This window comes from Trachurus japonicus, chromosome 4 (assembly GCF_045865225.1).
Source record: "Trachurus japonicus isolate A0001 chromosome 4, Traja_1.0".
NCBI classification, from domain to species: Eukaryota; Metazoa; Chordata; class Actinopteri; order Carangiformes; family Carangidae; genus Trachurus; species Trachurus japonicus.
In genome coordinates, this window is record NC_140910.1 from 8723380 (window position 1) to 8744237 (window position 20858).

At 41.6% G+C, this 20858-nt stretch overlaps 1 protein-coding gene across 9 annotated transcripts in view; it reads right to left on the reverse strand.

The window, feature by feature from the left end:
• The window catches only part of evi5b (ecotropic viral integration site 5b), a 38752-nt gene that overhangs the window by 7392 nt on the left and 10502 nt on the right, over positions 1-20858 (reverse strand). For 3 of the 9 annotated variants that reach the window (XM_085773781.1, XM_085773779.1, XM_085773780.1), the window contains exons 3-18: positions 17343-17532; positions 14931-15155; positions 14751-14825; positions 14496-14621; positions 14229-14372; positions 13478-13567; positions 13092-13189; positions 12442-12502; positions 12278-12331; positions 11131-11163; positions 9680-9841; positions 8710-8841; positions 8149-8289; positions 7283-7441; positions 6900-7046; positions 6322-6417 (exon numbers count right to left, since the gene is read on the reverse strand). In XM_085773781.1, the coding sequence (XP_085629907.1) occupies positions 6322-6417; positions 6900-7046; positions 7283-7441; positions 8149-8289; positions 8710-8841; positions 9680-9841; positions 11131-11163; positions 12278-12331; positions 12442-12502; positions 13092-13189; positions 13478-13567; positions 14229-14372; positions 14496-14621; positions 14751-14825; positions 14931-15155; positions 17343-17532 (1933 nt within the window). Of the gene's footprint in view, positions 1-6321; positions 6418-6899; positions 7047-7282; positions 7442-8148; positions 8290-8709; positions 8842-9679; positions 9842-11130; positions 11164-12277; positions 12332-12441; positions 12503-13091; positions 13190-13477; positions 13568-14228; positions 14373-14495; positions 14622-14750; positions 14826-14930; positions 15156-17342; positions 17533-19790; positions 19899-20858 lie in introns of those variants that run through there. The other 6 variants (XM_085773787.1, XM_085773785.1, XM_085773786.1 and 3 more) reach the window with 4 other exon arrangements.

Genomic DNA, 20858 nt, shown 5'->3' on the forward strand with positions numbered 1-20858 from the left:
GAAGTCACACAAAGAAACACGAGAGAATCCGGTCAATTTTCAAAATAAAAGCGATTTTCAAAAATAAAATACCGCGATTGACAAATGCGACCGTATTTATATTTGTCAGACTCAACAGAGAACAAGAGAGATGAAAACACACACACAGGATAGGGAGACACGGAGTGGGCTGGCTGCAGGGAGGAGGAGGGGGGGTCAAAACACACAAACAAACAGGGAAAGAGAGAGAGAAAGAGAGAGGCAGAGACGAGTTGTTGTAAAGTGAAGGAGGACGTGAAATTATTCTTGGAAGTGAAGTACAGGGAGTTGTTTGACCCACAGCACACGGTGTTATAATTATATGAGGTTATTTACTTATCCATGATGTAAAAAACACAGCTCTGAATGTGAGTAAACAACAGCTGAGGAGCAGAGGCGCTCGCGACCGCCGCGGAGAAATCAGCGTCTGGTGTGAACTGGAGGGACGCGGCTCGCGCGCGATTTCCGCGGCCGCTCCGCGTCGCGGCGCTTCGGCGTCCAGTGTGAACCAGGCGTTAGGCGTCAAGGTACAGAGGTGGACTGAGTGTTTTCTGGCTCGCCAACACCTCAAAATACAGATGGGGTTTTTGATTCCTGTGGTGAGGCGAGGTAGAGTTCAGTGGGCCCCAGTGGGTTTTTTTTTTTCTTCACAAGGAGACGTATAAACATGAGATTAATCCCAAAGTGTGTTGTTTTTGAGGTTTACACGCTTGAAAACAACACATTAGGGGCAGGCAGTTAATAAGACTTCCTCATGTGAATCACCAGGTGCCAGACTGTCACAGAGGGTCTAAAACCACTTTCAAAAAAGAAAGAAAAAGCAGAACATACTGTAGCAGTTTAAGTTTAATTTGCTTACTGCACTGACATGATTTGAAGTGACCACCACAAACATCACCACATCTTGGGCGGGTGAGCTCATAAGGGAAGTTTCCAAAAACTGCACTAGAATTTCCTCGGACAACACAAAGTGTTTTTTACACCTTGTGTGTCCATTGTAGTGGCGGTGATGTGTGCTTTCTTCTGAATCTGTAGGATGTGTGAAGTCTCACAGCTGGAGTAGGACATGAAAATCTGTCATGTGATCAAACTACACTATCAATCAGCTGCTTCTCAGTGAAGAGCAAATCTGAAAAGTGAAATAAATCTACAATTATTTCCAAGAGATATTTGATGATGATAACATTCTAAGCTGCACCACAGATGCATGGCTTTAGTTTAGAGAAAAAAAACACATTTCCTACAATAATACGACAAGTACAAAATCAACATGATAATGCCACTTACAGTCTAAAACATTTAGTATAAATCTCTGAGCATGTAATAGAAACCTCAAAATAAACCATGCATGTCACCTTTGGTAAGAGTCTCTGCTTCAAGATGAGAAACCACTTCCTATCAGCTCAGAGACAGTGGCACTGTGGCGTTAAACAGAGGCCATGATTGTGGTAGTGAAAGAATCCTACATAAACCTTTCTAGAGATCTCAGTTTCACTGACAACGTTTTCCATCGCCACTCTGTGTTTGTTATCATCCCTCTGTATCATTCAATAAACCTCTGCAGCACCATCTCTGGAGTTACAAGAGGACGATCAAGTACAAGTCGTCACCGCTTCACTCAAGTCTGCCGCTGCTCGGAATTCTGCACTCAAAGTCAATCTGATCTCTGTGACCTCTGACCCCTCACATTAAGCTACAAATCATCAACGTCATTATGCGTCACCTTCGCTCGCAAGGAGGGAAAGAAACTGATTTTTTTTTCCTGCTCCTGACAGAACAAATAAGTCAATGCACAGACCACAGCTGCAAGAAGCATCTGAATCCTGTAGATAAAATAAAGCAAAGTTAAGAGCTTTATATATCGTCACACCCAACTGTGTTGATTTCATGTAGTCTAACGTGTGTGAAGGCGGTAGTGGTAAAGTTCTGGTGTTGCATGTTTTTGCTCTATCACTTAGTAACAAAACCTCAGACCACACAGTGTGATTGTGTAGCCTGTGAAGGGGAAGAGGGGGTGTTTTTGTTGTAGGTGTCAAACTTATAAATAGTCTGGGCCTGCAGCTTCGATCATGTCAAACACCTTAACACTCAGGAGCACATTTACAAAGAGTACAGACCTGCAGCACTGACCCTGGGTCACAACTGTTTCCAAGAATGTCTGTAGCTCTGGCTTTGGTTTGATCATTGGCTCAGTTCAACTGATATTTCACCCATGTCGGTGCGGTGGCACTTAACTTAAGGCTCCTCCATGAGTTCAGCCTTCAACATAATTATATAGATTGATAAACAAGTGTTTATTAATGTATAGCATTTGCCAAAAATATTATAACCCCTGAAGACAAATATTGTTACAACTGTGTTAACTGAGTATTTTCCAATCTAATCTGTTCATACAGCAGCATACACTAAGGAAAAGCTGTAACTATTGACATATAATTAACAATTGTGTTTTATCTCATGTATAATTAAAAATAAACATGGCCTGTTCAAAGTGTGACCTCAGTGCATGAAAAGTGATTACAGCTGTGATTTTAAGGCTAATTAGTTGCACAAGGTCATGAAATTACATGTGAACACCACAGCTTTGAGTCTAATGCAGCGAGGCTCCACTAGGGATCAGTCTGAACTGAACTGTGTGACACAGTAAAGACTGGAGAGGGTAAGAGAGCATCAGCAGACTGCAGCTGCAGCAGGAAGAGCCTCACAGCTCCAACCAGAAGGCTGACGGTGCCTGTCCATAACAATGAGTGCCACTGGTTAGTTCTGACGCAACTGTGGTTGATATTTATATAATCACTGCTTCTTATCTTGTGATCTTGCGTGTTATTCATACGCTCATATTCATTATGTTCAACAAAATAACACTGGTAAATTCTCAGGTATTGTTTTATGATCAGATCATGTGTGGGCGCAGTGCCAAGCCAGACTGGGACAGTCACTTGTGATGTGACAAAAAGGTCTCTTGACTCATCTAATAACATGAATTTGTCCAATTTCTTCAGAGCTGCTCACAGTACTGGAATAATTCCAAAAAAGAGTAATGGCAAATATTACTAATAGACCTGGAAACAACAGAATTTAACAATATGTTACGTCCACCTCCTGTGATGTCACCACTTTACACCCAAATACTTTGCAATTTCAAGTACTGTATTGGAAATTCACATTTATCCCCTACAGTTTATATAAAACACCACAAGTATCTTCCTGTTACTCTCACTCAATAAAAAATGCCATGTTTCAACACTAAACCAATCTGAAGATTTTTTTAAAGATTATCTCATCTGTTATCACCCACTACTGTTGAGTGTTGGTGCTGTAAGAACAGGCCTGTATTTGTTTTGGTCACCCTTGTTGTGTGTAACGTTACATTTGTTTGGGGATAAATACTGATTTCTTAACTCTTGTTCGTTGACGGTGTATGAGCTTCTCTGTATGTCTTCTCTGCATTCCCAAAATATTTAATATTTGCTAAAAAATATATATTTCCAGCTATGAAATACAACACTCTGGGAAACAAAATGATTGAGTTAAACCGTAAAGATAAACCTTGTCAATCACTCTTTGTTGATTAAAGGTTTGAAATATGTGTGGAAAAATGCTGAAACTCTGCTGTGAGGCAGATTTGAGCTTCTACTGTTTATAAAACAAGGCGACACTCATTCTGCACACAGGATCAGTGTGTATGCATTTCTCTGTAAGATTACAAATTCATGACTAACCAAGTAGTGGTTGGGAAATATATAACCAAGCTTATCTGCTATATACGGACTGTGTGGGCATGAATTGAATCAGATTCAACACTAGTGTCTCCATGGCAACATGTTTAAACAAGCCACTGACTGCTATCAGATTCAGAGACTCAAACTGTGACTGAAAGATTCAGACTAAACCACACACAGAAACCAAATCAACCAAATCAATCAACCAATTTAAAATGCCATCCCCAACTCAACAGATAATTTTCTTATCTACATCACAAACAAACAGTTCTGATATTTTTGTGCCTTCACTGAGTATATGAACCATATTTTGGTTCTCTAGCTCAGGGGTTCTCAACCTTTTGCAAGCTGGGCCCCCCATAAGCTAAAAAGAGGTGTTAAGCAGCTCCAGTGATTCCTCTAAGCCTTTCTGTTACTCTTGAGGTTTTGTTACTGATCATTCTGCCTTGTGCTTTCAGACTCAACTTCGTCGGACACCCACTTCTAGGGAGAGAAACCACAGAGGTAAGTTATGATGTCGCAATTGTTCTAAGGCGACTCTGTAGCTCTAAAAGCTTTATAAAAATCAAAAAATGTTGATTGTTAATCTTCTTCTCCAGCTCTTTTTGTTTGGCCTAGTTGATCCAAAAAAGGCAGCGTCTCCTCGCTCACCTGGAGGCGGCTCATTGGATGTTTAGTGACCCACCTGTCCACTGTTAGTTTCACTGCTAAAAGCAGCAGTGAAACTAATTTTCTCCAGCATCTCGAACAGAGGCAGCTGCGAAGTGGGAGGAGCCTCAAGACGGTGGCAGCTTTCAAACTACTGCTAAAAAGCAGCTAACATCAGTAGAATCATTTCCCCATATAGTAGGGAGGTTAAGCCCAAAAAATAGGCCTTTGACTTCAAGTCATGATGCAAAGGTCCCCTTTGGCATGGAAGTACCTTAGGGCCATACAAATAAATCTATCCAAAGACACAAGTGAGATCACACTTTGTATCCGAAATAAACACATTTTTAAAATGCCTTTTTTTAATTGAGAAAACGCATGTTAAAAGCACATTCCATTTAGAATGTCCATATAAACTCAGGCAGATCCCCTGATGCCTTCAGCTCCTGGATGAGATCTGCAGCTTCTACGACGACATGCAGCTGCTTGTGTGACAGAATATTGAGTTTTATTAGTGTAAAAACATTAATAAAACTATACTGATACTGATTTGTTGAATATCAGATGGAGTGCAACAAATATAGCCTATAAGTAGTTAAATAATAAGATGTAATTCATATCACAGTAGTATCAGGAAAGACCAATTAGCCAAATATTGTGTTGGTCAAAATATAGGCCTACCTATAACTAGTTACTGCTTGTGTGTGTTGATTTAAAAAAAAGTTGAATTTACATGTATGACCCATTCTGGGTCATATTAGAAGTCAACTTAAAGTCAAAGGAAAAATGTTTTTACTGTTCTCAAATGTAAAAATGGGTCACATAGGACCCTGTACATTATTTAAGGCTTATATAACCTGCTACTGAAAACATTTTTCATTGTGCTCCTAAAGTAAACTAACAAATTTTAGTGTAGAGCGCCCTTAATAAGCAATGTTCAGCTTTTATGTACATATATAGGGAAGTTTAGGTTCGCAGCTCCCACATAAAGCATATGATTAGGACTGACTTATTTCACCTGCGCAGTATAGCTGGCTAAGATCCTCTCTCAGAGTAATGCTGAAACTGGTAAGCTTCATTTTGGTAGATTTTTACTTTTGTGAATGCTTGTTAATGCTCATCTTATCAATCTCATGATGTTACAGTATCTTTATTTCTTACTTAAAATGAGCCATAATGGAATGTCATGACTGGACTTTATGCTTCCTATGTCAGTCCACCCTACAGATTGAAAGGCATTAGATCCCTGTTCATCATTCAAACTGAGAAACAATCCTGAAATATTGCAATCATGTTACAAATAAGCTGTAGATAACATCCAGGAGCTGAAAACATTGTAGTTTATATGGACATTCTAAATAGAATGTGCTTTTAACATGCGTTTTCTCAATTAAAAAAAGGCATTTTAAAAACGTGTTTATTTCAGATACAAAGTGTGATCTCACTTGTGTCTTTGGATAGATTTATTTGTATGACCCTAAGGTATTTCCATGCCAAAGGGGACCTTTGCATCATGACTTGAAGTCAAAAGTCGCTTAACCTCCCTACTAATAGTAGTGTCCTGTGTGAGGAGAACAGGTCCCATGGCAACACATTACAGATGTGGTGGCGGGGGGGAAAAATAAAATTGAGATGTGATGTGATAAAAAATGATAGATTTTGTTGTAAAGCCACATCGCCTAGATCTACTGTGAATGTTTGAGTGATGTAACCAAACTAAATTTCACTAAATATTAGAACGTCTCTGATGTAACTAAGGATCTCATATTTCAATACACGTTCATGCAGAAATGTAGGTCTTCTTTCTTTTTCTTGCCACTGTAAATCTGGTAGTCGAGGGCTGGAGTCATAGAAGTTTGGCTCTTAATGCAGAGGCAGAGTAACAGACAAAAGGATGAGTGTGTGTGTGTGTGTCTGCACGCTGGGACTTTACCTCAATCTCAAGCTCTGAGATCTGTTGCTGGAGTTCAGCCATAGCAGCGATGTTGTCAGCTTCCCTCAGCCTCACTGCCATCACCTCCTCTTTACTCTACAGACAAACAAACCAGACAAAGCTCTCAGGCAACAGCAAAGGCAGCTAAAGACGTTATGTTAGTAAAAGACAACAAGGCATCGAGAACATTTGTCTATTTTCTAAATTTGGGTGAGTAAATTTGCAGGGGGGAATTCCTACAAGTGGGGGAGTCTTAACAAAGTGTACAGCAGAAATCTAGCACCATCAGTGCTGAGATATAATCACAAAAAGCTTCCTCCTTCTGGACCTGGAAACTGTCACGACAGGAGGCAACAGACCAGATTTTATAACATCACAAGGTTTTATGGCAGAGTCAGATGAGGAGACTTCACACCATCTGACCTTATTTCTCTACATAGATATGAATATGCAAGTTGACATAAACATTGAGTGTTCAGGGGTTTTACTGCAGATCCTACGCCACAACAGAGCTGCAGTGGTTTGTCTCTGTGCTCCGACTGTTGTGTTGTAGCTTGGCAACAGATGTACACACGTACCTTGCATTCAATCTCAGCTTGCCTCCGCTTGATCTCTTGCAGTTGCGTGTTCAGGTCTTTGTTTTGCGTCGTCAGTTTCTGCACACGGTCCTGGAGACAGCGACCCTCCTGCTCCGCCCGCCGCTGGTGGTTGCTGTGAATCTGACTCTGTGGGAGCAAAAGTGTTGGATTTAAATGAGAGTTTACTTTACTGTGACATTTACAACATTTTCAGATGTATCCAAACACTAATGTGGTGATTGGTGACGTTGCTGCTTCACACTGAAGTTTGTCAGTAGTCTGATCAGTAGATGACTGCTGCCACCTGAAGGCCACTGTGTGATAATGCAGGTAGAAGTAACGGGACAAATAATTTAATTTGAAAGCTGATGTTGATCCCTGACCTGCGTCTCCAGCTCCAGGATCCTCTGCCGAGACTCTCTCAGCTCCGCCTGGGCCTCGGCCTCTCGCAGCCTCACGCTCATCAGCTCGTCCTGCAGCTCGCTCAAGGCGTTCTTCTTGGGGCTGTCCTTCCAGCGACCAGTAGTGCGTCCCAAGTGACGCTGGGGAGATGTGTCAGCGTAGTGTAAGTCAAGAACATTTCTCATTATTTACTAACTTAGTTTAATTGTTGCTCGGTTCATGTTACTTTCAGTTTGTCTTTGTATGTATGAATGTGTTTGCATATGTTTTTATATGTATATGACTATATAGAGAGATAAAGACTAGTAATCATATGTTAGAATAAATCTATATGTATATAAATATAAATATAATAATATATTAGAATAAATCCAGTTAAATAACTCATAAATTAACTTACTGTATATATTATAATGACTAGATAACTTGATAGATAAATTCAAGTAATAATGACTAGATAACCTGATAGATAATTTATGAATAAGGGGTGGGAGTAAATAAGTTTTACTTCTTCCCACTCCTTTTCGGATATGAAACAAACAAATAAACAAACAAAACAAAAAAAATCAAATTACCTTTATTTTCAATTATTTTCTTTTCTTTCTTCTTTTATTATATATATATATATATATATATATATATATATTTTTTTTTATTTTTTTGTTGTTGTTCATATGTTGTTTTTGCAAAGTTTTTATATGTTATGTCTGTCCATTTCTGTATTATGTTTTATTTCTTTTAACATGTCCGAAATAAACTTAAACTAACTAACTAACTAAATGGACAGTGAAGCTTTCAGTTTTTCTTTTCCTTTTCACAGACTTTGTTGTGAAACGTTGGCCCTCACCTGCCAGTGCTCCTCCAGGTCTCTGACCTGCTGCCTCAGCTCCTTCAGGCCAGTCACAGCTTCTGCTTCCCTCAGCTTCACACCAATCAGCTCCTCTTGTAGTCGTGCCACATTGGTGTCATCTGGTAAGGATGTGTTCCTCTGAGGAAGGCGTGTAAGAAAACTAAGTTTTAAACATACAGTGATGGGGCAATTTTTGAGACTAAAGCTGGGGCTTCCTCGTATCTTTGACCAATCAAATCTATTCTTGCCTGGGGGTTCCTGATTGGTTGAAGTCCTACTCTGTCCTTACAAATCGGGAGGACAGAGTAGGGTCAGCCCCTCAACCATTCAGGAACCCTCAGACCTCAACAGATTTGACTGTACAAAGATACTGGGAGCTGTAGGCTTTTCAGGCAGCTGCATAGAGAGACATAGAGAAACACTGTGATTGCCCCAAACACACAGACCTTTCCTCACTGATAGCTGAATGGGAAAACACAATGTTCTTTAAAAAGTTAATATTTTGTTTCTAAAACGAATCCTGTCTACCCCAGCTTTAAGGCAGAGCAGTAAACTCACCTTTTCCATATCGAGGATCTTGTCTTGCATCTCCTTGAGTGCACACTGGGACTCTGCCTCCTTCAGTCGGGCCTGTACAAGCTCTCTCTCCAGCTGCAGGACGGCCTCCTCAGAGTAGCGAGGGACTCCCTTCTACAACCGACAGCACAGGTGAGTGAGCAGAGACAGACACGACGGACGGGGTGACAGATATCGACACCTGCGTCCCCCTCCCCACAATCAAACACAAAACATTCAACTTTCAAAATGAACACAAGAGTCCTTGTAAGAAATGCCTATGTGTTTGTGTGGTGTGGTGTGGGAGAAATTCACAACACTCCTCAAATGCCTCTTCACACACGAAGAATTCAGCTGGTATCAGACATTCTGTCTTTCATTTGCACATAAATAATTCAGGACCGCTCAGCGTTAAGCAAGACAGCAAATTATGTAAAACACGATAATGTCTGCACATTACCATCTAGACTCCAACCATCAATAATTAAGAATGCTAGGTCAAGAGAAATGTCATGTGAACAGGAGGCCAAGTGTGAAATCTACCAGCCTGGGAGACAACTGCTTACAAATTCATTCACTCATGACTGTAAACGGTGGCTGAACCGTCTTGCTCTCCATGTCCCAATTTGAGTTCATGCATGCCAAAACGTATCATTACCCAAAGCCGATGTGCTAAGTGAGAAAAGCTCTCCTCAGCCACCGCTTGGATTTTGTTGCCAGGTGATATGAGCCAGCACGGCAGGGGAGACAGAAAAAACTGTGACACGTTCGATCTCTGGTGAAAACGCATTCTTACTGGTCCAGCTGTCAGTGCACCGCATAATTCTGGCACAGCACGTCACAAACTGATTGGGGGAAACATCCCAGTGTGAATGTCCCAGCTCCTGTCACAGACTCGGCAGGATGTGAGGATAAGCCTGGGATGTAATCACCACTGCGTCCTGCCAACTGGGGACTCTGTGGCCCTCCTTACCGCTTGTGGCTGCTGCTGCTGCTGCTGCGGTTGCAGCTGCGCGATGGTTTTCATGGCTTGCTCCAGCTGAGCACTGGCCTCCTCGCTCTGCTGTTTGACCGTGGCCAGCTCCCGCTTGACCAGGTAGTTCTCCTCTGCCTCCTGAGCTCGAGTCACTTGTCCCTTGGGGCATAACCAACCAGGGAGGGAGTGAAGTGAGCATGGAAAAAAGTGAAACCAGTGGAGTGGGTGGGCAAAATCAGAAGAGAAGACGAGGGGTTTTGAAAGGACATGCTTGTTCAGAATCTAACAAGGCGGGATTTACATTTTGATTCTTTTGCTTTCTTAAAGGGATAGTTCAACATTTTGGCAAATTCTCCTATTTCTATAATCACTATAGTCATAGGGGTAGGTTCATTACCTTTAACTATCGATCAGCAGGGCAGAGACGTGAGCTGCTTAGCGAACACAATGGAGGTGAATGGTACAGGTCCCCTGTCCCTCATCAAATCATCAAACACAATCCAACAACCCCAAAACACTTCCGTGGAGAAGTTGTGACCTGCACATTCACCACGCTATGAAATAATCGTGTATAATTATGTAACATTACGACACATGAAGCAAATACTGAGAACTACTTGCCCTTTTGAAGTCACTCCGCCCAGCAGCCGTGCCTAGAATGTAGTATCCAGCTATACATTTGCCTCGAAAACAACTCTGTCTCGTAACGTTCCGTGATTATTTCATAGTGTGGCGAATGTGCAGGTTACAACTTCACGAAAGCATTTTGAAGTTGTTGGATTGAATTTTTTTTTAATATTATTTATATATTTTTTGGCCTTTTTGCCTTTATTGGATAGCACACAGTGAGATAGACAGGAAAGGGGGAGGCAGAGAGAGGGGGAATGACAGGAAAGGTCTGCCCGACGCGGGATTCGAACCGGGGACGCCTGCGTTGAGGACTCTGTAGCGTTGAGGACTGTAGCCTCTACATGGGGCGGCCGCTTTGACCACTGCGCCACACACCGCCCCTGGAGTTTTGAGGGACAGGGGACTTGTACCATTCACCTCCATTGTGTTCGCTGAGAAGCTTGTGTCTCTGCCCCGCAGATCTCAAAACAACATGCACCGATAATTAAAGGTAATGAACCTACCGTACTCCTATGAATATAGGGATTATGGCAATAAGCGAATTTGTCAAAAATGTTGAACTATCCCTTTAAGCATGATCTACAGTATGAGTCTCTTATTTCATCTGTCATGCCAGAATGTGGAACTGCATGCACATATTCAAAGTTATTAGTTGTCAGATATTATAATCTGGTTTTGTTCTATATTTATTATAATTCATTAGATTCATTTTTTCTCCGTCCTTCATTGGGCTAATTGCATGCAATGCTACGAGAGGTAGGAAAAAGAGGGAGGGAGCAACGTAAGTAATAAAGGCAAAGAGAAAATAAGGAATATACCTGGATCAATCTATCTGCCAAGGAAGCACTTTCCTACAAAACAGAAATATCAACAGGAGACAGTAGAGAGAAAGAGACAATCCAGAGGACAGATTAAAGCACACACAAGAACAATTGATTTTTATAGAGAAGAAATGCAATGTTCATTTTCTCACTTGAAATATTTGTTTACAGCCTCGAGCATGATGTTTACATTCAGGGGTAGAAAAGGAACATTGCATGCAGGTGTGGTGAAAAGGTGCAAATGAGCTGGTGGAGAAGTGAAGACTGAGGCAGTGCTGATAACACAGTGAAAGGTTTCAGACAGGAAACAGCGCAGGACAGCTCTAGTTAAAGTAGAGAGTGAGGTACGGTAGCACAGCACACATTCACAGAGTTAGACAGCAATGTCTGTTTAAGTGAACAGAAGAACCGGGCTTTGATGTACATCATCAAAGCTTTTTGAACGGTTTCAGTAAGTGAAGAGTTAAAAGGGTTCCTGGGAGTTAAGTGACAGTCTCATCAGAGCAGCAGCCTCAAGCTGGTTTTAAATATCGCAGTTCGATCGGACCACAGTGTTTCTCCCTGCAGACAAGTGCAGTGTAGCAGACACCCTTGTTATCATGGCAGACCTCATGCATGGTGCCTTTACCTGGCAGCAGTCGGCCCATTCAGAGAGACACAAACAGGTGCAGAACGATACAAATGGTGCAATTGTCATGCAGTGTTTTGTATCAGCTTGAACTGCATCAAGCTGCCACTTTCACATTCCAGACAAGCTTGTTTGTTAACAGTCTCAGGCTCCAGTTAGTGATGTCTGGTGAATTTTAAAATGTCGCTACAGTACATGAAGTTATTCAAGCCACCCAGAGCGTCACCATGACACAAAGACAACTTCAAACACAAAATCCAGCTTCTGTTTCTGATAGAAGCTTCCTCTACAATCAGAACATTTACTGCACCAGTCGACAGTGGTTTATCTTGTAAACTTTCAGCTAACACAGCCCTGTTAGTGAAAGACAAGACTCCACCCATTAGGAGGAGATGCATGGTGTATGAGCGCACACAGCCGGATGGGTTAATGTAATGTCGATGAGCGGGGAATGGGAGTGTGAAAGTGGTTTGTTCGGTGACCTTTGACACCTTTAACAAACACTGATGCACTCACTTTCTCTAGTGTGTCTATCCTCTGCTTCAGGAGCCTGTTTTCTGTCCGCAGCCTCTGCACAACAGGGAATTGCAAAAGCGCGTTAAGATAATGCATCACAATCACCGTGGTTAAGCCTTCTTCATCGTAGTTCACATTTATGATAATTCACAATCTCCATTTACCTTTATCTCCACCTGCTCCTCCATCTCTTTAGTTTTGATTGTAGTGTATTCTTTCTCTAATCTGAAAAAACATTTACAGAGACTCATCAAGATGATATTAATGTTGCTTATTATAGCAATCTACTGAAGTCTGTCCAGTGTGGGCTGAACTACTGACAAAAAGAACAGTAATAAAAACAACTCAAACATTAACACATACGTTTCAAACAAATTTCTTTGGAGGATCTCTTTCATCTCAAGCTCAATTGATGGATTTTAGATAAAATTAACATTTTAACCATAATAAGGTTTAATATTAACAACAACAACAACAACACTTGTTACTATTATCATCCCTATTATCATTATCATCACCAGCATCGTCATTTATTCGTCTATTTTTATAGCATCTGTAAAATACAACAAGGCTAATCAAGGTTAAAACTTTTTGGTCTAATATATAAAAATTTTAACATCAAAAACTTCTATTGAACTCCATAGAAACGTTTGCAGTTATGGCTTAAATGTCCATTGTTTGAGTTGGTACAGTAAATGGAACCTGAACAATAAAGACTTGTGAGGTACAGTGAGATGGGCCATTCGCATGTGAGAAATAAATGCATGAACAAAAAAGAGAGAGTGATACGTAGTGAGGACACAGCTGTGCTTACTTTTTCATCTTCTTGGCATTGTACTTGACTTGATAAGCAGCCTGGATGACCTTATCTGGTCCACTCTCAAACTGGCGTGGGATGACTCTCTGAAAGTGCTGGAAAACAGTAAGGAAACAGAGCCAGAATAAGTTCCACACACCCACAACACACACACCCAGCGACTTTCAAACAACAGTGCACACACGTAAGTCCCAGGCAGGTGTTTGTCTGACCACAAAGCACTTTTGCAAATGTCATCATGTGCACAAGTACAACTTGGGAGGATACATGTATCAATTAACTAGGTGTGGTGGAGGTTCCTCCCTAGAGGGAGCAGCACATTTTACAGCAGAAATCTGAGCTGCTTGAAGGACAAGTTACGTGCAGGTCATGGTGATATTTACCTGTAACATTCCCTCCATGTCGAGCTGGATAAGCTCAGTATGATTCATCTGAAGGATTGCAAGTCCCACACGGAAAACGATCTCTAGCCCCTGAGGAGAGAGATCAGTGGTCACTGAGGAGTCGTCTTTAGAAAGATCTTTGAGAACCAGGGTGGGTGAATTACGTTTATAGAGTAAAAATTCAAATTTTGTCACAACAGGTCTGAGGGGAAGGTTAAAAAAAACTCAGTGACAATAACACCTGCTCTGACACGTTTCTGTTCTCTCCAGCAGGTGGCACTAATGGATAAGGTAGCCATGACAACATAATCAAATTTTGTTTGATTTTTTATTTATAATGTATGAGATAAGTCTTGTTTTACATCTTTTTAAGTGGAAAAAGGTCAGATTCAACAACATAAGAAACCACAAAAACCCCTAGTTAAGAATAAAAAATATAGTCAGAGAGTATTTCCCATAGAGTGATCACATGAGTATTGTGGAACCTAAAAAAATACAAATTCTCTATACATTAATAGGTCTAGGGGTGTCATATAGCTCAGTGGGTTGAGCAGATGCCCAATATGCAGAGACTACAGTCGAATCTGGTGGCACTTTGCTGCATGTCATTCCCCCTCTCTCTCCCCCATTTCTTGTCTCTCTTAACTATGCTATGAATTAAAGGCAAAAAGCCCCAAAAATGTACATGAAAAAAGAAAAAGATTAATACATCTGTGGACACAGGACATCAGCCAGCTTCCTTTTCACTGACCTCACACATGAAGATATCAAAGATTCTTGTGGCGACGGGCAGAGGGAAGGAGGTGAGGAAGATAGTGAGGAACCATGAGGAGGCATACATGGAGGTGTGAAAGCTCTGAGCCTGGAAATGTATGTGCAGCTCTGGAAGTTGCTCCTGTGAGGGGAAGATCCAATTTAAACAGATTCAAACCTTTACTACTGTACACGTCCACATTTTGTCAAACTGTTAAAATCCCAGCCAGCACCTTTACAATACAGAGTGTTGAGAGGTTTCTACCTGGATCATGACCTCAAACTGGTACATGCAGAGTCCCAGCTCGGCCATGCTGGGTTTGAAGAGCTCTCGTAACCTGTAGTCTTGCATCAACTTGACAAACACACAGAAAGCTTCTTCTTCAGGCATCTGGAGAAAAACAACAGCATGAAGGTTAAACCTCAACACGTGTCTTGTTCACTCACACATGATGAACATGTTGCTGGAAGCTGGTGAATCAGTGTGTTTGTACAACATGTGGTGAAGATGGATTATTACCTGCATGAGCAGCAGTCCTACAATGAAGGCACTCCCCTGACAATAGCCAACCTCGCGGTCCACCAGAGAATACGCCTGAGGTAGGAAGGATTAGATCTGGATGAGTCTCAGTGACTGGACACAAGTTTCTCCACTTTGGATTTCCTCAGGTCATCTTCTTACATGGAGGACAGGACTTACCTTCATGACATTGAAGAGCACTTCCTGGCCCAAGCTGTCCTTCTCCTTGAAGAAATCATGTTCAGGATAAGTGCGGGCGATGTCTCTGCGAATCAGCTTTTCACAGGGTGACGTCATCTTCAGGAGTTCCGAGTATTGATCCTTGATGGGCATATTTTGGGCGTTGCACAACAGCTGCCACACTATTGCCCGAAAGTGGTGAGGAATCCCTTTCCTGACAAGGTCCTGTGGTGAAGGAAAAATAAAAGTATACTTTGTGAAATATTAATCTAGTTGATTGTTTAAGACATTGACAAGGTTTTTAGTATATTTTTTTTTAGGTCTGCCCGACGTGGGATTCGAACCGGGGACGCCTGCGTTGAGGACTGCAGCCTCTACATGGGGCGGCCGCTCTAACCACTGCGCCACGCACCGCCCCACATTGACAAGGTTTTTAGATGGCCACCTGAAGGTTAGCGTAAAAGTGTAAGATAACAGACAAGCCACGTGTAGAGACAACACTGGCTTGCTTTGCCCTCTAGTACTTATTTTTTTTATATTTAACACAGCGAACATATAGTCATGATTTGATTTCCACTGGCTAATACAACCTTGTCTGTGGGGCACTTGCTGCTGCGATTTGTTTCCATACATTTCTGCTGATACAATTTGATTAAGCAATTTCCTGTGCTGACAGGGAACACTGGTCTTTCCTGCTGTGATGGGAGTGTGTGTGGCTGTGTGTGTGTGTGTGCATCTGGTCGGTGCAGGGTGCATCTGGAGCAGAGGTCCACCCACACGGGCTTTCAGCAGGGGGATCCCTCCCCCTCTCAGAGGTTAGATAAGACAAACCGAGCTTTGTGCTGGAACAATGCACTGTCTCATATCTGAACTATCTGTGAGTGAAAGCTGCTTTTTTGCTTTCTAAAATGCGTGTTATGAGTCTACATTTAATCTCTAAATTCATTTAGCTCTCACTTGGTCAGTAGAAGGTCTTGATGAAATGTTAAGTGCAGAAAACATGAACACATCATGGGTTTTGCTGACAGGCAAAGAAAACTCAAGGTTCCTTCCTTTCTGCACCAGAAGCTGGGTCCCCCTCTCTCTCACGCTCTCTCAAAGTCAAGAGGAAGAAAACGTTGAATCTGCACAGGCCTCAGCAGTTATGATTAATAAGCAGACTGTTTTCACCCAGCTGGTCATTACTACTTCTGTTAAATTACATAGTAACACCCATGCATGTTCACTGGTCCTTTGCAACACTTCCCCATTTACACATGCAGCAACAAGAAACACTTTCATGCAGCAGTAACTACATTAGGCGCATTTTTGGTATGTGAATGAATTACAAGCAATGGGGTTAAAAGTAATGTAGGTGATTATAATAATATAATACAGTATCAAAATCAAAGCGAATCCTCCTCCACACTGCATAAGATGCTCTAGTCTAGATCCAACCATTTTATTGTTGCCATGACAAATATCAAGTATTTCTCCAGGACTGTATGCATGTATACAACCCTTAAAGTACAACAGACTCAGAGTAAGGCATAACTATGGCCAGTTTAGAGTGTTACTATGACTGTAGAGGTGTGGGTGGTTATTTAAAAGCTCAAAAATGAATGGACCAATCAGATGCTTCATGTTTTAGTGCAACGTTTGAGGTATTCAGGTGGCATGGCATCAAGTCCCAACATCCTGCGTTCAGTGAACTGAGCAGTGAGTAGGGTTTCCTTGCTGAGTCACTGCCACGACTCATGGCTGTTACCAGGTGGCCCAACACGGCACTGTGCAGAGTTTTTATGGTTTTTGTGGTCACGGTGTTGACACAAATTCTCATTGTGCATGTGCAGTTTAAATCTGACTACTGCTGACTGAGACTGGGCATAGGGTTATCACAAGACTTCAGAGAGTAACTGTAGAAACAAGGAACCTAAAATTAGCTTCAAATGTCAGGAACCAAAATAACAAGATCGAGGACAACACTACAGGGTCACTTAGGACAAAGATAGCCTTAGAAATTGTTTCTGGACTGAGTAAACATTCAAACAGATATGGCCATTGTAGCATTCAGACCAGAGGTTTATAAAAATGACTGTGAAACACGTGTATCACAAGTGAGACAGAGCAGCCTAGATTGTAACTTTTCTTTAGTGTTTCAAGTCATTTTACTGCAGGAAAATATCAAGGGAGCTCCTCACTCTTTTCTTTGGGACCAGGGATACTGTTATTCTTATCAAGCAGGCAATTATCTGAAAGGCAGACCAAAATAAATGTCTAAAATTACAACTCCACAGCCTAACCTCCTCTTCAGCAGCAGGGTCAAATGTGTCTCAGTAAGCTCTTAATGCAGTCATGTTTCAGTAAGCTCTTAAGCGTGTCTGCACAAGACTCGGCCGACACTTCACAGGTAGTCATGTGCGCTGGTCTCACCTTGAGCTGCTTCTCTTTCTTCTTGCGCACCTCCTCCCACTCATTGACAATTCGCCCCCAGAGAATCCACGAGTCCTCCTCCAGGTGGGAGAGGTTGGAGGAGGCAGAGGAGCTGGACACCAAGGAGGAGCCGCTGTTGCGCCTGGAGCCGTTCATGGAGCGCAGTGACTTGCAGTCCGTCTCCAACAGCCTGTGGTCAAGTTAAGAGATTGGAAGTACCGTTAAGATTTAAATAGCTGAACAGACACAAGACAACATTTTTTCGTGAGGTCCACTACAAAGAAACATTTGTTTCAAAAGATCTAATTTAAGCACCTCTTCTCAACTAATCCTAATCAAGAGTATATAATTAAGAACTGACAACAATAATAATAGTTGAATCCTTTACTAAAAAAATGTAAGAAAGATATATTAATGTCTTATGTCAGTAACTACATTGGTGTACTCTGTATAAGGTTTTTACAGTGTTTTTACAGGCGAATTGATACAGCGTGTTGCAAAGCCTACCTGCATGGAGGAATACTGAGTGAGCTGGTTAGTTCCAGATAAACTAATTACTACTCCGACCATCTGATGCATTGTAAATTTTTACTTTATATCGCACTCTTGAACTGGTGTATTATATTGAGATTGGATTTCTCGTAGTCAGCGAAAATGCACTGATTAATTGTCCCCATTTACAACAGTGTACTGCCTGCGTCTCGGTGCAGCACGATGCCGGTATTTCTCAGTGGGGGGTGGGGGGGGCAGAAACCTTTCTACTGCAGATATTATACTTAGTGGCCATTTGTACCTCATACAACCCCACTTAAAAAAAACTGAACTATCCCTTTAATTATTTTTAACCTTTAACTGTAACACACCGACTAAAAATGTTGCTGCATCATGGTCCCTGTTGGTGCTTTGAAATCTCATTCAAAGTATTAATATAGGCTTCATTTAACCAGCACTAGAGCAGGCGCACTCCATGGTCTGAACATCAGTACATTAAAGTAACATCTTGATAAAAATGTGTGTGTGCAGCTGCAATGCAGGACCATCACAACAATTAGAGTCCTTGTTGGAGTGGCATGGTGGCCTATTGGTAAATACACAAACCATACAACCAGTGACTTTGGCTCGTGACCACTGTTGCTATCTGCTACATCTTGAATCAGTGCCAGACAATGTGCAAGCTGTTTAGGCAAACAGACATATCGCATCTAGTACTGAAACCCAAAGCCACTCACATTTCTAGGGCACTGCTAAAAATGAAAGAGTATTTAGGATTCATGACTGAGAAACGACATGCTGCTTTATAACAGTAACTAGCTGTCAGAGTTTAGCAAACAATTAGCAAACAATCCCCCTCAAGAGATGAGTCTAAAAATTGTCAAAACTGTTTAACAGCTGTTGTCTAATGTTTATCAGCAGCAGCCATCAGCTGTCATGGTGTGATCATAAACAGCTACATTCTTAATCCATGCAAAAACCCCATCACTCAAATTGTCACAGTAACAACTAGTCAAATACTCATATTAAAAACAGTAGCCTTGTATTCAGACTGAAAGACTGTACAAAAGGGATCTAAAAACACTTGTACTGAAAATGAGAGCTGGCATTCATTGAAATTCTACTGGTAGCCGTTTTAAGTGGACAAAAAAAAAGCCACGGTCAGCATAGGAAGTGGCTGGCTGGGGATGAAAACACAAGCAATATGTTTTTCAGCAAGTTAATCTTGCACTGTAACGCTCTTATCAGTTGGCCGCTGAGGTAACTAAAAGCGTGACCTGATCAGGGATCAGTGTGCAGAGAAAAGAAGCAGTGACTGCCAACCTGTGCTGCAAAGAGGGGCTCATGACAGACACACAAAGGCTCAGACACCTGATCTCGGAAAAAGGCTGCGGCCTTTGCACCGGAGCCTGTGACGCTGCACAGCATACTCCCAGAATGGCTAGGGTTACAGCCAAATTTGGGTCGAGAGGGAGGGAGTGAAATGGATGTCCAGAAAGACCAGCTAGCAGGAGACCTCTTTTGCTTTTATGTAGCTCTGGCATGGAGCTAAAAATGTGAATAAAAGGTAAATCTTTTAGCAAAAGTTTAGCAGCCATTGTTGTTGTTTTTTCCAAGCATTTTGTCAGCCTGTCACATCTAGTTACTCAATGCAGTATCAGCTTGTGCTAAACATGAGCCTGTTACAGCTCTGCTAATAATTCACTAGTAGTCAAACACAAGTCTGAGGCTTTAAGAAAACAAAAATAGAAAAACCTTAGATTAGCTGATTTTGATTAAAGAATAATTGAGGCGATTAAAATGAAAATCCGAGTAAAGTTTGAGCTAAAAACACAAAAAGCCAAACAATTAGAGGCACGTCCTCTTTAAAGAGTGTGACAGTTAAAACGTCATCATGACCCCATTCCTCAGTTCATTACGGCAGCAGGTTAAACCATGAAATACTATAAACCTTACCAAGAGAAACTCATGATGTTCTCCTCATGTCTCTGGTTTCTACAAAGTCTGGTGCAGTAGCATGTCTGATTCACAGATCTCAGCAGCGCGGGGCTTCCTCGTCTATGTGACGCTACTCACTGCTTGAGCTCTTTATCTGCTCTGCAGGGTACAAAGGCCTCAGCAAACACACAAACACTTGGCAAGCGAGTACATGATGCATCACAGTATCTGTGACACATTAAAGGACAATTCCAGGCAAATTCAACCAGGGGCTAGTTTCCTAATATTTTAGGTCTAAAAGAGAATGAATCTGAAGATTTTCTTTTTAATGTCTCCTGTTATGCAGTGGTTGTGTCTGTCCCTGCATCGCCACAGCAGCTTATAATGGGAGCGGATGGATCTTAGGCTGTGTTTTTTTTTCTTTCCACAGACAGCATCAGATGGCTATTCAAACATACACCGAGGGGTTTGTTTACTTCAAGAAAGCCGACATGTTTGTAAACGGAGCTGTAATACAAAGTCTCGCATGAGAGTCAAGTTTACAGCTAACTATGTTTACAGGTCTGAAGCTCCCGTTTGTTTTATCAACTCACAGCCACGACGTCTTCGTAGCAGTGAGAGTAAGTCTGTCTGTTGTTTATTCTGCCTGTAAACATACTGAGCTCGTCAACTTGACTCTCGCGCGAGACTTTGTATTCCAGCTCCGTTTATAAACATGTCGGATTTCTTGAAGTAAAATGACAGATGAAAAAGTCAGCACTCCCTATTACGCGTGTATGATGCCTGTATTTAATTGTGCAAAGCAGTAGAAAAACTTAGGCCATCTTCAGTGTTGTGGACACAATCGGGGGCGGGTTCATTCATAAATGCAGTAAAAAAATTCTTGAAGGAAACAAAACCCTCGGTGTATGTTTGAATAGCCATCTGACGTTTTTGAGATGTAAACAGCCTAAAATCCATCCGCTCACATTATACACTGCTGTGGCGAAAATCTTCAGATTCCTTCTTTTAGACCTAAAATATTAGGAAACTAATAGCCCCAGGTTGAATTTGCCTGGAATTGTCCTTTAATGCCATAGTTCTTCC